Raw genomic sequence first — 12,642 nt, forward strand, 5'->3', positions numbered from 1 at the left:
ATGCCACCCGCCTGACCTTCCTTAAGGCCTTAACCTCCATGTCTTAGCATTGCATTGCACATGTAGTAGTGTTGAAAGGAAAATTCTTCATCTGGGTTTTCATCCTGATTAAGGAGGCAAAACTCAGGGCAAAGAGAACTGAAAAGATTTACTTTAAGTATGTCAAGGTAGCAGGGCTGATGACTGAAGATCAGACATGGCTTCAAGGTGGGGACAACTTTTATAGGCAGCTTTAAAGTAATCCAGATAGGTCCACCCCAGCACAAGAAGTGCGGCTTTGAATCGCCTTTCTCCCCAGAATAGCAAGAACGGGTTAGTTTGCAGATAAGGGTAAATGAATGACTAGGGATAGAAAAACTGCAAACTTGGTGTCTCCCTCCCCACTACGGCTTCCCCCAACACTCTTTGATAAGCAGGGCTAAGCAACTGAAGGGGCTTAAAGTTCATTGAATGGAATTAAATTGAATTTTTCAGGACTTCTGTTTAACCCTCTTTTTATTTAAAGCTCTTTTCACAGCCTGACCAGAGCCTTACTTTCCAGGGTTATTAGCCATTGCTCCCCTTTAGCCACTCACTGTAAGGTCCAACCAAGATGGCCTACTTGTACTTATGCACAGGACTCCCCAGACCTAGGATGCACTAACCTCCTGAGTCCCTGGCAGCCTTTAAAGCACGCCTCCTACTTGAGGTCTTTCCTGATAAATCCAGTTGCTCCTGCCTCCACTCATTATTCTGTATTTTTGTGTGACACCTTAAATGTGTGCATACTGGATGGAAGCTCCCTAAGAATGCTCTTCAGGGCCGCACACTGCTGAGTCAAATACATTTTTAAAAAGATACATAGTAACTAGCTTTGTTGCTTTTCATGTATTAACTCATTTGAACCTCATAACAACCCTAGGGAGGTGAGCGATATTACCATTCTCATTTAACACAAAAGGAAACAGAGGCTGAGAGAAGGCAGTTGGCCCGACTGGGGGAGGTTTTGAACTCGAGTCCTGACGCCGACGCTAGCACCTGACCTGGGGGCTTAATGCAGTGCCCGGCACCCCGGAGGCGCTTCTGTAAATGCTTGTTGCTTGAATGAGTGGCCCAGACCAGTCTCACTGCCCACCCTCATCCATGCCTGTGATGCCCTGAACTGTCCTACAAAGCTCAGCTTGGCTGCGCGGTGGGCCGGGCCAGGCCGGCTTGGGCGGGGGTCCCTTCCATCCAGCCACACGCGCATGCGCCAATCGCCGCGCGGGGGCGGGGGAGTCCCAGCTCCCAGTTGCCTGGAGCAACGCGCGGAGAAAGAGAACCCCGAGGCAGCTGCTCCAGCGCAGAGGGTGGTGCTGGGTGCGAAGGGCGGGAACCTTCGCCTACTTGTCCTCCTGTCTCGGCTAGTCCCACCCGCCTTGGGCAGGCCCCAGCCCGCCCAGCAGGCCCCAAAATGGCCTGCCCAGAACGATGCCACCCTCGACAAGAGGAACCACTTCTCCCAGGGGTCCCAGGTATCAGGGCGGTGTCGGGAGCGCCGTGAGCCGGCCCACCCGGGCCGGGCTGGGGGGCGGGGCCGGGCTCCCCTGCCCGGGGCCTCGCACGCCTGTCTGGCGCCGACCCACCACGTGCTCTTTCCTCCTCCCAGTCAATGCCCTCTGCGCCCTGACCCCGTTCTGCCCCGTAAGCCCACAGTTCTGTCGCCACCACCACCTAGTTTTTCTTGAACCCCGGCCTCTCCGGCTCTCGCGCGCTGTGCCATCCGTCTGCGCCTGGGCAAATCACAACCTTTTTGCCCCTGAGTTCCACCTTTGTAAAAGGACAACTAAAATTCCTTTTCAACCCTAAGACGGAGCTCTCTCCTTTTGCGGATCAGCCTGTTATTGATCTGATCTCAGCCCCTGCTCTGAACCACCCACTTAGCCTGTGACATCAGGGGGCCTAATGTAGTGGAAGGAGACTTAGGCAGCGTGGTACGGTGGGGAAAAAGTCAGAGAGAGTCCTGGATTTCTGGTCTACCTTTGTACATCTGTTAGGGCCGTGGTTAAGTGGTATCACTTCTCTGGGTTCCTTTCCTCATTTGTTAAACAGGAACAAATGTTTACAGTTGAAAGCTCATCAGGTTTGGTATAAAATTAAAGTTATGTTTCATATTGGAACACATTTTCAAAGGATTTTGACAATGTGGATTTTAATTGTTTCAGTCAGCAGTCTTCCCATAAAAATGTGGCCTAGTATTAAAAAAAAATGTTTGTGAAAGCGTAGCTATTGACTTCTTATGTTTTCATTTTGGATCTCTTCAGTGTGTTCATAGCACCCTATACAGACAAGAAGGAAGACATAGCAACTGGGAACGTCTTTTCGTTTATCTTTTTTCCCCTTATAAAGGCACCATTAATGATCTTTTCCATTCTTTTGAAATCTTTCCCTGTCTCAGCTTAAAATTCTACTTCATAGTGCTTTAACAATTGTGTTGTCCGCCATTCAGACTTCTCTCTGTGCTTAGTTAGGTTCAGCCACCAGTTTTGACTTCCCCCTCTTAAATACCATTACTTGGTATTTTCAACATTGGGATGCTGTAATCTAAATGTTTTTAATGCAGAGAGATCACTGTGAAAATGCCTGTAGATCCATTTTATCTTCTCTGTTTATCATCTTTTGTCCAGTTTTATCTTCAAATGTAATTTGGCTTAGCTGGATCTCATCTAGAGGGGATGATGGTGATGATGATAACGTTATATTTTGACTTGGCACTTTACACCCATTATCTGTTTGGATTCTCAAATCCTCTGACGAATGCAGCACAAGGGGGCAGCTAAGTGGTACAGTGGATAAAACACAGGACCTGCAGTAAGGCACACTGAAAGCCAGTCGTAGACACCAGCTGTGTGACCCTGGGTGAGTCACTTAAGTCACTGAGTTTGCCTCGGTTTCCTCATCTGTAAAATGGGAATAATAAAAAGATCATCTAACTCCCACGGTGATTATGAGGATCGAATGAATTAATAATTGTCAAGTGCTTAGCACAGTGCCTGGCATGTAGTAGATACTATATACATGTTAGCTCTTATTATATGGATAGTCAAGCAAAACTAATTCCTACATTGGCCATGTCCAAAAATGTATGTCTCATTCTGCGTCTTGAGTCTATCTCTGTCAAAAGATGAGTAGCATGCCTCATTATCAGCCCTCTTGAATATTGCATTGATTAGTTATTAAGTCTTTCAGAGTTGTTTGTCTTTACAGTATTGTTATTATATAAATTGCTTTGGTTCTCCTCACTTCATTCTGCATTAGTTCATACAAGTCTTCTTAGGTTTTTCTAAATTCATCCCCTTCATCTGTTCTTATAGTACAAGAGAATTTCCATTGCATCCTGGCCCATCTCCTGTCATCCTGAGAAATAATGTCAGGTCACTGGATTCAGATGGCTCTGGAGAAGCGAGGCCGGTGACCTGCACAGCCCTCCCGCACTCAAAGCAAAGTCAAGTGCAAGTCATGTCATCATTTCTCTGATGGCATGGTCTTCTTTGGCAACAAAGGACGAACACAAGAGAATTTCATTACTTTCATATACCATCATTTGTTCAACCATTACCTACTTTATGGGTACACTCTGAGTTTCCAGTTCTTTTTCTTTATGGAAAGTGCTGCTGTAAATATCTTTATATATAATATATATTAAATATATAAATATCAAACATAATAACTTTAATTTTCTTCTTTCTTTGACCTCTTTGATACCATAGGACTAGTATCAGTGGATAACAGAGTATACACTTTAGTAACCTTGGGGGCATTATTCCAAATTACATTGTAGAATGGCTGGATCAATTTACAACTCCACCAGCAGTGCGTTAACATGTCTGTTTTCCCATAACCCTTCTAACATTTGCCATTTTCCACTGTTACTGCCTTTGCCATCAAATGTGAGGGGTTTGTGATGGAACCTCAAAGTTATTTTCATTTCACATTTAGCACTTTGCCTGTATGTCTTGCCACTTACCCCTTTTGAGAAGCATGGCACACTGGAGAAAACATTAAGATTTGGCATCAAAAGACTTGGATTTGAGTTTTGGCTCAGACGCTTTCTAGTTGTGTGATCAGGGTAACTTAACCTATCTAAACCTGTTTCATTATCTATAAAATCTGGGTTTGTGAAATGCTAAGTTAAATGAGTTGTCATTTATGCCTAACTTTAGGCAAAATTGTAAAGTAAGGGAATTTTGTCTTGGCTCTTAGCTCCTCTTTCTTTGTCCATCTTCTTTCACATTCTTCCCCCCTCCCCTCCCCCTGAGGCCTCCTTTGTCTGTAATATATTCTTGTGTGAATTAGTTCAGTGTGTTAACCCTTCAGAGTAGCATCTGAATTTTTAAAAAGGCTCTAGGAGAGAAAGCCAAAGAAATGAATGTGTTATCTGGGTTTTTTGGTACCCTTGAGAGGGAGATACTTTCAGTTAAGGTTCTTTCTGGTGTGTCATTAAATTACATAATACAGGCATATATACCCTGCCTACTTGTAAATTTGATTAATAATAATAAGAGAGATATTTCCATTGCAGTTTAAAAAAAAGCAAAAGCACTATACTTACTGCCATAGTAATGGAAATAAAAGTGCATTCTCATTCAGAAAGAAGTGTGTTTTAGTTCCACTTCAGACTTTTCATAGTTATGTGACCCTGAGAAAGTCAGTTGGCACAATGCTCTGTACCTGGAGTCAGGAGTACCTGACTTCTCCCATGGCCTTAAATAATTCCTAGCTTTGTGACCCTGGGCAAATCACTTAACTTCTGTGTGCCTTAGTTTTTTCATTTGTGAAAAAGAGAAAATAATAGCACCTATCTTCCAGGGTTGTTGTGAGGATGAAATGAGATACTATTTGTAAAGCACTATACAAACCTGTAAGTGCAATATCTTAACTATTATGATTTTATTATTTAACCTCCATAGGCCTCAGTTTCCCCATCTGCAGAGTTGAATGTGATGTCTTGTAAGATACTTTTCAGCTCTAAGTTTATGATCCTATAATATCAAAGCTAGAGTGGAGTTTAATGTCTGTGAAAAAATAAAGTACTTCTCAAAAAATTGTCCAGCAGAGGGAGTATCTGAATTGTTGGTTGCCTGTTTTGAAAGGAATGATTTTTATTGAATCAGGTACTTATACTTTATAGTTCCTTTGTACTTAGCATTTCTAAAACACCAACTGTATTTACATATTTGGAAAACAGGCAGATTTTCAAAATGGAACAGCAACAAAAGGATGATTTGGAGAGAGAAAGGTTAGGTGGCTGGTTCAACTGAGCCCCTATGAGTAGTGGTCAGCAACCTTAGGCATCACTTCAAGTCCAGGGTCTGGCTCTTAGCTATTTCTGGCTCATGAATTTGATCTTATGATCCCCGTACTTTGAGGTAATGAAGCTCTGGGTAACTGATTCAAACTAACCAAACTTAAAAGTGATTGACGAATAAACTAAAATACCAGTTTATTCACATACAAGGAGAGACACACCTAGATAGAGAACTGGTATCAAAGTTGCTATTCAGATCACTTACTCCTAATGAGTCCACTTGGGAGGCACAATTACAAAATGACAAGTTTACGTGTTAAGTATTGAATTGGGAAATTAAGGGAAATTTCCACCAAGCTAGGAAAATTTGAAAAAATGACCTTTATTCTAGGGATATTTCTGTCTAAAGAATCAATTTAATTCATTTAAACAGTACCAGTCACCCACAATCTGAGGCCCCTTTCCATTGTTCAGTACCAAGAAATCCACTGATCAGTTCCTATCTTTCATCTCCTTTATATAGATTCCAACATTCTTCTGTTGAGATATTATTTTCAGTTTTAATACAGTTGAATGGATTGTAGTTTTCTCTACAATCCATTGTTTTCTAATTAAGATGCATCCCAGAGTCTTTTAAGAAAAGCATGCTCTAAAAGAATATAAAGAAAGGAAACCAGTGAGGTATGGTGGAAAGAACATTTGCTCCTGAATCAGAGGGCTTGGATTCAAATCCCACCTCTGCCATTATCCACCTTATATGACCTTGGGTAAGTCATTTGACCTTCCTGGGCTTCATTATGTCATCTGTATGGGACATATGTGCACTAGCACTTCCTCTGAAAATCAAGAGGGCTGTAATTGCCCCTCAGAATTCGAGGGTATCTTGAAGGGTTTGGGATAGCTTTTCCTCAACTACTAGTACACTTGAGCCCTCACCTGTGTGTTCACCTTCGTTTGTTAGGGGGCCACTGATTAATCCACAAAGTCCATTTAATTACTCAGTGAACTCCAGTGACTTTTTATTGCTTCTAGTATCAAATACTAAATTCTTTGTTTTGCATTCAGTCCCTCATAACACACCTTGTCCTACCTTTCCAGACTTAAACCTTATAACTATACTCCTTGTCCCATATTCTTCTATCCGGTGACACTGGCCTCTTGGCTGATCCATGACATTTTATTTTGACTTTCCCCTATCCCTGGAATGCTCTCCCTCCTTAACTCTGCCTACTGATTTCCCTGGCTTCCTTTTAGTTCTAACTAAAATCTATTTTTTTACAGGAAGCATTTTGTAACCCTTCTTAATTCTAATGCCTTCCCTGTATTAATTATTTCCTATTTATCCCATATATAGTTTGTATTTATTTTGTTTACATGTTGTCTTCCCTGTTATACTGTAAGAACTTTGAGGACACTGTCTTTTGCCTCTTTCTGTATGCTTTACTTTTAGCATGGTGCCTGGCACATAGTAGGTGCTTGATAAATGTTTACTGATTGGATTATTTAACATACATTAGCTTTTATACAGGAATATTTGCCTCAAAGATATAGTAGGAATAAACATATTAGCATTTCTCACAATATCTTGAAGGTATGCAGTGCTTAACACAGTGCCTCTAGCATTTAACATAGTGCCTGGCACCTAGTAGGTGCTTAATAAATGTTTGTTATTGGGGTACTCTCCCCTGCACCACTTAAGTCTCTGAGGAAGTAGGCTCAAGACATGAATGAAAGCCAAGATGTGAATGAGGCAAAGATGTGGCTGGAGCTGAGTCAGGTCTTTTTGAAGATGTTCACTGTTTTGGCTACACAGCCAAAGGAGAAAAGGTTCCTCCCTCTCCTTCTGGTGGTGGCTAAATTGGAACCAGTTACAGAATGTCCATGCATGCTCCACAGTCTCTCCAATGCATTTCTCTCCCCAGTCATTAATATTCTTCTTAATGCATCTCCCTATCATCCTCCACATAGAAATGCACCGAGTATAGATGCTAATCTGAGGCAGTCTATACATATGCCAGAACCTCATTGTGCATAAAATGAAAGAGTTGAACTAGATATTCTGTGAGGTCCCTTTTAGCTCTTGAGTTTTGATCATGTGAGAGTTTAATATGGTATTATTTCCAAATGCCTATTTCCTTAAAAAGTACTTAGGAATTAAAAATTAAAAATCAACATAGAACTATAATTAGCAATTTTAATAGGGAGGAAAGCACCACAAACCATGCATGGGGAAAGCATCAGGAAAGGCATCCTCAAATTAACTTTTTAAGACAGACTGCAAGCCTCAGCCCACAGAGTCCATGTAGGAGACAGAGGCTTCAGGGAATACTGTGAGATTGCTTCCAGAAGCTTGGTTAGGGGTTTTAGGGGAGGAGGACTTGGGCAATCTATTAACTTCCTATTTTAACTAATTCTTATTAAGTGGATGCTAAGCTCTTGACTTCAAGACCTAATTCAGGTGACCACCTTCTCCATAAATTTTCCCTTGACTAATGATGAACCAGGTTTCCCTCATTTTTTTCAGTGATGGGAGACTAGAAGTGTAAGAATTGCAAAAAGGGACGATTCTATCATATGCTGTGTGCATAATATTATGCTAGGGGCTGGGTGAGATAACACAATTTAAATAAGACACACCTTGCCCTGGTAGAGTTTACAATCTAGCAGCAGAATGTATATGAATATTTTGTAAGCTGTAAAGTGCTATACAAAGACAAAGTATAATTATTGTCATTTTGTAGTCATGTTAAAATTGTCATTGTGTGGTATCACTCTTAGTCTTAGTAATGGATAACTTCATTACTATTCGAATTTCTAAAGAATCTCTAAGGCTGGGGTTCTTAACCATTTTTGTGTCAAATCACTTTGGCTAGTCTGATGAAGCATAGGGATACTTTCTCAGAACAGTGTTTTTAAGTGCATAAAATAAAGTACATAAGATTGCAAAAAAAATCAGTTATATTCAAATAAAAATATAATTTTTTTTCCCTCATCAAAGTTCTCAGAATTCTGGTCTGTGGACTCCCAAGTTAAGAACTTCTGCTCTAGACTGTGGTGTTTTATAGGGCCTGAAGCATTTAGGCACAAAGGCCATATAATTTAGGGATTAATGAAGTGTTTATTCAAGAAAACTTATTTTATGCCTGTTTTATGATTTGTTTTAAAAGGAATATTTGATTGACCCAGCAATGAGACAGAAATTTCAAAAGATAACAGAAACTTTCCTGGGACAGTCTTCTCACTTCAGTGAACAACTGGTAATTGTTATTAATTAAGCATACTAAAATATTCATCTTTAAATTTTCTTGCCAATTTCAAGGATTTAATTAGATTCTAGGTTTCCTAGGAGGCTTCTTACCGGGGTCTTAACTGTTTGTGAAGGCCTAAGTAGTAGCCTTGCTCAGAAAGTGAAGAGACCAGTACCCATCAGAGAAGTCTTTACTCATATTTACCTTCTCAGCACTCCCTGAAGCTATAAAACCTCAGAGAAAGTCAGTATTGTTTTTTTGTGTTTTGTTTTTTGTTTTGAGACTGGTCTCCCTATCTCACCTGAGATAAACACAGGTGAAACCAGTGGTTTACATTGGGCCACTGTACTGAATACTTGCCTGTTTGACCAACATATGTTCAGCTAGACTTGTAATCCTATGAGCTACGGCATTTGAAAACCTTCATTTAACATGGGGAAAATAAGCAGTTTAAAACGCCAGATATTTTTCAGTCCTTTCCTCCCTCTACTTCTTCCTTCCTTTCTCTTTCCCTTCCTCCTTCCCTCTATACTTTCCTTTTTCTCTCCCTCTAGCCTTTCCTCTTTCCCTCCCTCCCATTCTTTGTCTTCCTTATTTACTCCCTCTTTCCTTTTCTTCCTCCTTCATTCCCTTTTTTTCCTCCTTCCTGTCATTTCTCCCTCCTTTCCATTCCCCTTTCCTCCTTCCCACCTTCTCTTTTTTCTTTCCTTCCCCAGTCTAGAAGCACAGCAGCCTCTGACAGATCAGATTCCCAAGCATGGAACTATATTAGTGAACTTTACTACTGCTGCAGTTTAGAATTCCTGAATTCAAGGAATCAGCCAACCTCAGCCTCTTCAACATCAGGGATTACAGACTTGCTCCACCAAGCCCAGCTGTAGGCAGAAATTTTGTAATAAAGGGAGTCCCAGAAATAATTATTTGACACTGTCAAATGACTACTGTCACTGCCTAGATGAACTGTCAGCCAGCATTAGGCCAGTCAGTGATAGTGAGATTGGTGGCAATATTGCAGCTGCATATTCTGGTGGCAGTCGATAAGTTAGTCAGCCAGTGACTTTCTTTCTGAGCCTTTGCTGATTCAAGTGTTGAAAGTCATGGGCAGATTGGCTGAGGAGTACTGCCTCAGAAACGCCAAAGTAACAGCAGACGTAATGGAATCTTCATTTTCCATTAACATTCTCCTCAGGGGTATGCTGGAGCCAGTTTCACCTGATGTGGGAAAGTTGGTTGATCAGCGAATGCTACAGTTCAGGGCTGGTTATTGATTTGTTGGTTATCTACACATAAGAATGAATGCATGTAATAATAATATAATGCTAATACATAATAGTAATAAATAGAATATAAATAAACAATAAATGTCTTGTAAATTGTATTATATGTTATATTATAAATATTCTACATTATTATAAATATTATATAATATAAATAAATATAATATTGTAAATTATAAATAAATGCTATAATAAATCTTATAAATAAGTATAATAGTAAGAATGTAATGCAGATTAAACTTAAAAGTGTGGGTGCATACATACATTTTTTTTCTGAGTGCTTGGTTGTTAAGCATTTACTCAGCATACTCCTGTATTACTCTGTAAACAGAACTTGAGCTCTAGCAGGAGTGTCGTAGAAGGCTCAAGAAATGAGTCATTACCAGACTGGAGGCCTGGTGCCTGGAGGCTAATAATAATTAAAAAAAAAAAATAACAGCCATTTCAGTCAGCCAGTCAATAAGCCTTTAATTAAGCACCCCCCCATATGCCAGGCACTGTGCTCAGCACTGGGGATACAAAAAAGGGCAAAAGATGGTCCCTTCTGTGAAGGAGTTCACAGTCAAATGATTGAGACAGCAAGCAAACGAATGTATAGATTAGCTGTATAGAGAGGAGAGGGAAAGCACTAGAATTAAGAAGGGTTGGAAAAGGCTTCCTGTAGAATATGAGATTTCAGTTGGAACTGGAGAGAAGCCTGGAAGGGCAGGAAGTAGAGATAAGGAGGGAAAGTATTCTGGACATGGGGGACAGCCAGAGAAAACGCTCAGAGCTAAGGCGGAGCGTCTTGTTCAAGGAAGAGCCAGGTGGCCAATGTCATTGAATTGAAGAGTATGTGACAGGCAGTGAAGTGTAAGGAGACTGAAAAGGTAAGTGGGGTGGACTATCAGGGGTGGCTTTGAGGCCACATGTGGCCCTCTAGGTCCTCAAGTGCAGCCCTTTGAATCCAAACTTCACAGAACAAATCCCCTTAAATAAATTTGTTCTGTAAAACTTGGACTCAGTTAAAAGGCTGCATCCAAGGACCTAGGAGGCCACATATGGCCTTGAGGCTGCAGGTTCCTCACTTCTGACTGTTGTGAAAGGGTTTAAATGCTAAACAAAGGATTTTGTATTTGATCCTGGAGGTGATAGGGAGCAACTGGAGTTCATTGAGGGGGAGGGTGACATGATGAGACTTGCATTTTATGAAAATCGCTTTGGCAGGAGGATGGATTGGATTGGACTTATAGGCAGGCAGACTTACTGGCAGGCTGTTATAATAGTTTAAGCATGAAGTGATGAGGCTCTGTACCAGATGGTAGCGTTATCAGAGGAGAGAAGGGGAGGGCATATTTGAGAGATATGGTAAAGGAACCAGATTTAGTAGTATCAGACCGTAAATCATGTTATAAGATAAGAACATTGATGAAGTGTAAAATGGATAATTTTGACTGTTTTAAATTAAAATTTTCTTGTATAAATAAAAACCTGTGCAGCCAAGAATAGAAGAAATGCAGAAAATTGGACAAAAAGCTTTCATAGACAGTCTCTTAGATAGAATGTGATTGGTTTGGAATATTGCTGTGGTATAGGAAATGATGAGCTGGTGGATTTAGAAAAACATGGAAAGACTCGTACATATGAAGGAAGATTCTATCTACCTTCAGAGAAACAGATGACAAATGGAAATAAGCATAGTACAATCATATATATATATATATATGTGTATGCGTGTATATATGTCTATGTTTATAGATATCTATGTGTGTGTGTGTATATATACATATATGTATATATATATATCCAGTAGCCTTCGTGGGAGGGGAAAAAATAAAGTAAAAAGTACACAGCAGAGAACAAAAGAAAGCCTACAAGTCAGCAAAGAAAAGCTGGGCAGCTTTGAAAACAATGTGTAGTACTTATTATATAGGTTTTCTTGAAATGGAAATTTATTGCTTTAAATTGAATCCTCTTATGTTCTGCTGTGTACATGGTGATTTTTTTCTTATTTCGTATTTAAATTTAAAATGCTTTTCAAAACTTTAAAAAAAGAGAGAGATTATAAAGGTGAAGTAGACTTTAGTTTCAGATTGAATATGGAATAGTGAGGAGTTGAGAATGTAAGACAGAGGGAATGGGTGCCCTTGATAGTAATAGGGAAGTATGGAGGAGCAAGGGGTTTAGCAGGGAACAAAATAAGTTCCGTTTTTTTGGACATGCTGAGTTTAAGATGTCTTCTGGACATCCAGGTCAAGATGTGTGAAAGGCAATTGGAGATACAAGAGTAGACGTCAGTTTAGGGCAGGCTGGGTAGATTTTGAGAATCCTCATCATAGAGATGATAATTAAATCTATAGAAGCTGATGAGATCACCAAGTGAAGTAATATGTACACAGAAGAGAACAGGGACCACGACAGAGCCCTGTGGGAAGCCTACTGTTAGAAAAAAACAAAAATGACTAGTATGGAATTAGGCTTCAAGATCCCTAAGATCTGAGATGCCCTTGCTGAATTTAAATCATTTGACCTAAGTGATCAGTGAAAGGTGGTTTGGTATAGTTAAAAAGAGCAATAGGTTTGAAGTCAGAGAATCTCTTGCAGGAATTAAGATATCTAGAACCACATCTTACCATCCTCAAGGAAATGAATAGCCAGAGCATTTTAGTCATATACTACTAAAAGTCTTAGGTTCCTTGAGGCCTACGTAAGCTGAAGGCTAGCTGGAGTAAGCATGTGGCATTTTTATTGCTGACGTTATTGTGCTGCCAACAACATTTACCACACTTGTGAAGTGTGAATGAGAGCTACATTTATTTATTGATTTGTGTTTTGGAGTAAGGAGATAGAGAAGACATCAAGGCTTCTGACC

The 12,642-nt window shown here is 40.3% G+C and overlaps 1 protein-coding gene across 5 annotated transcripts in view; it reads left to right on the forward strand.

The window, feature by feature from the left end:
* The first annotated feature begins 1,041 nt into the window (after positions 1-1,041).
* FBXL13 (F-box and leucine rich repeat protein 13) overlaps positions 1,042-12,642 on the forward strand; it is a 266,998-nt gene continuing 255,397 nt past the window's right edge. For 3 of the 5 annotated variants that reach the window (XR_011976923.1, XM_072653153.1, XM_072653154.1), the window contains exons 1-2: positions 1,212-1,493; positions 8,434-8,523. Coding sequence is in view for 4 of the 5 variants with exons in the window: in XM_072653153.1 (XP_072509254.1) it covers positions 1,227-1,493; positions 8,434-8,523 (357 nt within the window). In the remaining variant the exon portion in view is untranslated. Of the gene's footprint in view, positions 1,494-8,433; positions 8,524-12,642 lie in introns of all 5 variants that reach the window. The other 2 variants (XM_072653155.1, XM_072653152.1) reach the window with 2 other exon arrangements.

This window comes from Notamacropus eugenii, chromosome 3, assembly GCF_028372415.1.
Source record: "Notamacropus eugenii isolate mMacEug1 chromosome 3, mMacEug1.pri_v2, whole genome shotgun sequence".
NCBI classification, from domain to species: Eukaryota; Metazoa; Chordata; class Mammalia; order Diprotodontia; family Macropodidae; genus Notamacropus; species Notamacropus eugenii.